Source organism: Augochlora pura, chromosome 7 (genome assembly GCF_028453695.1).
Source record: "Augochlora pura isolate Apur16 chromosome 7, APUR_v2.2.1, whole genome shotgun sequence".
Lineage (NCBI taxonomy): Eukaryota > Metazoa > Arthropoda > Insecta > Hymenoptera > Halictidae > Augochlora > Augochlora pura.
The window spans coordinates 36296708-36301773 of record NC_135778.1 but is presented as its reverse complement, the minus strand read 5'-3'; the positions used below and the strand labels follow the sequence as shown (position 1 = coordinate 36301773).

General features: G+C 34.7%; 1 protein-coding gene across 1 annotated transcript; it reads left to right on the top strand.

Annotated features, from left to right (window-relative positions):
* Window positions 1–2042: 2042 nt before the first annotated feature.
* Window positions 2043–3590, top strand: Sel (canopy family protein seele). Its single transcript, XM_078188167.1, is given in 6 exon segments — window positions 2043–2433; window positions 2435–2521; window positions 2602–2692; window positions 2787–2902; window positions 2973–3179; window positions 3259–3590. Coding segments are annotated over 6 exon segments (771 nt in total). The 5' UTR covers window positions 2043–2343; the 3' UTR covers window positions 3439–3590.
* The last annotated feature ends 1476 nt before the right edge of the window (window positions 3591–5066 follow it).

Below are 5066 nucleotides of genomic sequence, written 5' to 3'. Positions count from 1 at the left end.
GTATATGTATTTCGTTTTAGAATCACACAGTTTATAGAACTTAATACGAAATTTCGTTTGTTTAGCTCTGATAAATTGTATATAATGTAAACGGTTTCTCGATGGCATTAGTGATTCATCAATCGATATATTTTTATTTGGTACATATACGCGGATGAAATTCTTTTTTATTATTTCAGAAACTTCATGAATTTTTTTTAATGGGTCGTTGGAAATATCATTACTGGAGAAATGTAAATTTGTAGAAATAGAGATGAATCGGTTACGGGGTATAACATTCTTAAAATATGGTATTTCTATGCTCTTATCTTTGGCCCAATAACTTTTAACAGTTGGCTTAGGAACTAAACTCATTAAAATGTTTACAGCAATAAATACTTTCAGTTCGTCGTCTGTAACCGGTACAAAATTCGCGTTAGCTGCACCGTATTTATTTGTTTCTGTAGTTATTTTTTTTACTAGTTCTTCGTTGAAAAATAATTCAAAAATTTCCCTCCTCGTCAGATTTTCTGTGTTTAAAGTTACACCGCTCGCACCTGAAAAATTATGTACAATCGGTGTATGATTTTGAGGTTTCCATACGTAATCTTTATTCACAAAACTACTGCGTTTATCAACTTCGCTGTCATCGCTTGATGAAACGTGAAGAACACATCTCTGTGTATATCCTATTTCTACACTTGAATCCGTATCGTCAAAATAGTCAGAATCCATTCGGGCAACTAAACTTTATTTGAAATTATAAAATTAGATTATTTTTTAAAATTGGATATATATTAACACTACTTACTCTTAACGGCAGTTAGAAAGATTTATACAGCAATTAACCCTTTGCGGACGGCGGCGTTCGACGGGCGAGCGTCGCTGTGGACGACGGGTATTGGAGCGCACAGTATTTTGGGCGGATATATCCCCCAGCCGTCCGCAACGGTAAACACGCTTGAGCGGATATATTTGCCAGCCGTCCGCTAAGGGTTAACAAAAATAAAATTTGTTAAGAATGCATTGAAAATGGCTCAAATGCGTAGATTGACAACAAAACATGAACTGTATCATACGCGGAATATTCCGCTCGTGGTGATAACAGAAAGTCGTGGTTCGCAGACTATTTTGCGTTCGATGACCAGAAGTCTAGCGACATGCGCGGAATATTCTGCTTACGGTTGCAAATGGGTTAAGTATTTGTCCGTCACTGTGTACATTGTATATTTCATAAATACAATTTTCATCGTACAAAAATTCAGGCATGTTTACGGCTGACAAACAACAGGCCTGATGCGCTAGCCGCTCCTGCTGACACTGACTTTCAAACCTTTCAATGCCTTCCAAGCATGTATAGTCTATTATATGTATGTATATACCGGGTGAGAGTGGGAGAATTATCCATCACAAATGGGATTGGATAATACCAATGGATTGCCAATAGAATCCATTGGAAAGGCAATTTAAAAGATAATTTGTCTGAAGCAAAGACGGAGCATCTACATGACGTCACAGTGAATTTGATGTATAAGCTATGCTAGTATGATATATTTGCAATTTTGAAAATGTATACACCGCTATTTCAAACGTGTTAAACTGTTAGTTAATAAACAACGCTAACAAGTATGCGGAAATGATTAATTGTTAGAAACTAAATTCAATTAATCAAATATGAAATATTTTTTAATCAATAACCAGATTAAGAGCAATGTTAGTAAGTTACGCACTCACCACTACATATTTTGATTCTCTGTACAGCTTTTGAAGCTACATGCACGCACCACTGCTTTAAAAAGTATTCAAAATTAATTTCACACAACAGGGTGATCGATAGTGATTATAAGTAGACTGCATCCAATACCACCTAAGATTTAACCTGACGCCATGTCAGCCATTTTAAATAATCATTTTTACGTCACAGTGAACTATCTTTCGTAAGCCATCTTTGCATCGCTAAACTTTCAGCTTTTATGTCACGTATCGTACACAAGCCGTGTCTAGTTAGTACCTGTGCAATAATGTCTCAATTTGAGAACCACATTCGGGGGTCATAGGTATATTCGCCATCAAAATAATCGTTAATTCAAAATTCCAAGAACAATAGCTGTAGCTGAATATTGATTCACAGAAGTTCTATAAAAAATTTGATATGTGCTATTGGAAATAAATTTTGATTAAAATTCGTGATGATTTTTGTATGTTCCTTATAATAATTTATGTGCCGTTCACGTTTTAGGGAGTTCTTCCGTACACAATGGCGTTTGAAGAAAGCACTTATTTTAACTGATAATTATTATTTGATCGGTGTCTGATGTACGTTCTCTGATTATCGGTTTGTGCATATCCGCTTTCATAATCTGTATGTTGGTAGTTTCGTGTTTAAATGTGATAAGGAAATTATTTATATTTCACATCATAGTGACGTGTATATTTACAATCGTACACGTGTTCACTTCCAAGGAAATTCAGACGTTTGATCAGAACACCGTTACTTTGTAAATCAATCAAGTATTCCTCATCCTTCTTGACAGGATACAATGTAAGTACGGATATACATTTTTACAAGTTACTTTTGCAAATTATAATATTCTTTGATCTTCTGTTATACTTTCATTACAGATGAACAGTTTAATTGTGCTGTGTCCCATCATATTCGCGTTTACCACCGTTGCCAGTATAGAAATCGACACTAATTATTTAAAATGCTTAGGTAATCTTTAGGCGAATGTGAAATTTTTTAATAAACTTAATATAATCTATAATTTACGTTGTGGATGTAATAAATTAATATTAATCACACGCAGTTTGTAGATCCACCATAAAAGAAATTGAAGGGGAATTAGGAAAAATAGATCCTTCTAGAGAAATTGAGATAGGCAATTACAGGCTAGATGCAGATGGAAATGTCGTTCATAAAAAGGTACCAGTGAATTTCTTTAATTTTCTACTCTTACGGTACTTCTTTCAATAGATTTTAATATGTTTTCAAGGTACCCCTTGCTCAGTCCGAAGTACATATATCCGATGTGTTGGACAATATTTGTGAAAAAATGTCCGACTATGTAAGAGCAACTTATAAGTCCAATGGTGAATTGACAATTTTGAATCTTATGGGTCCATCTGGTGGTATGAATCCTGAAATGTCAAAGGTTGATATTATTCAAGACGATGATATAAATAGAAGTTTAAAGTATTATGTAAGTTTTCTCATCCTAACATAATATTTACCGTGCTTGTTACTATAACAGAAATTTCATGTTATTTTCTTATTAACAGTGTGAAGGTATAGTGGAGGAGTTCGAAGATTCCATAATCTCGTTGTTTGTTCGTAAAGCAGATAACATCAAATATCAGCTGTGCACAAACGCTGCTAAGTTGTGTAGTCCGGCAGACTTTGCTCATGAAGCTGATGAAGGTGATGAAGAGAGCTCAGATGAAGAACACAATGAATTATAATATACATATACAATAGATACAGTTGAGTCAATATATTTTTGATATTCAAAAGGCAATGAATGTTTGTTGTTTTACTGTGATAATTTATTTCAAGGAAATTTACAAAAGTACATTACATGATATATGATACAATACATAACACTGTACAAGTACTTAGTTTAGTTCAGTTGCATTTTATTTCATCTATAAGTGAAATTAATTTAATTTTTTTGCAAGAGAAATTTGTATACTTTAGCAAATTTAATTTTGAGCAATCAAATTTTGTCAATATATTTGCAAGAGTTTATTTTATTGTAAAATGTACCTTCTAAGTCTTTTCTTACAGGACTTTTCAATTGGCAGCGCGCTGCATCGCTACCAGTGTGACCGGTAGCAACCTGGCATCCACCTTAGAGCATATATTATACTCGGAGGCATTATTTACTACCGCTATATATGAGACTCTTTCATAGAAAGAAATAGATACAAATTCAGTACAACCTGTCTCGTCCTAATTCAAGATCGAACTGAATTTAATAACTAGAGCTCTCAGCATCCTGACCGTTCATGGAATTTCCGCTTAAAGCGAGTGTGTCTACTGATAACGTGTCAGGGATTCTACTTGGAATCCCATTTGTGATAGGTAATTCTCCCTATTAACAACTCTATTTGCCTAAAAGAAAGTCGTAAAGCGGTAAGAAAAGAGACAGACTGTATTAAATTTAAATCTATCTCCTTCTACAAAGTAGTTTCGTACATAGCAGTAGTAGATGGTGTCTTCAGCTGTATTCATATGCTCTAACGTAGTGTTTGGAATTTTCGGTATGCCTAATATGGATTGCGAGGGCTATTACTCCTAATTAGTGTAGGCTAAATATTGTAAAGCTATTGAGCTTTGCAACGCGTGCCATCGTAGTTTAGAATTACAGAGTTCACCCGATAGACCCGCATGCCTACTGTGATCATAATGAAGTCTCTACTGTCAAAGGGCAAACTAGTAGAAGTAATCCGTACGTCGCATCATTGTAGTGGGGCTGTATAAAAAATGATAGGAGACGTAAATTACGCTATAAATTTGACATAAATGCTCGACAGTGGCGCTGCTTGCGCTGAAATCGGCAAGCTTTTTAAAGTCTTCGTACAGTGCCAATTAGTAAGTGGCAAAACGCTCAAACTGTTAGACAAATGTTACCGACAGAGTTAAATTACGCTAACTGTACACTACTCAAATTGTTTGCCAAAATCGATTGTCGGTAATTTGTGCAGCAGATTGGACGTTTTGCTACTATATAAAAAGGGCGCTGTACAGAGACCGAAAAAAGCTTTTTAATATTACCACGGGTGTCGTCAATTTTTATATGCAACTATGGACTTTTATATAATACACCATTCGTATCTTATAAATATGTAAATTCATATTCTTTGTTCATTCCACATCTGTTGTTCATTTCTCTGCTTGCCCACTTTTAATAGACCACATTTTTAACGACGGATAGAAACAACGATATCATTTTGCAACAAAATCGATTAATATGTATAATGGAAATAACTGTTGGTTACAAAAAACCTGAACGACGAAGTAGTCCGTGTTTCTCAACCGGAAGCTTGTAGGATCGACTATTATAGATGAGGGGAAAAACAATAAGAAC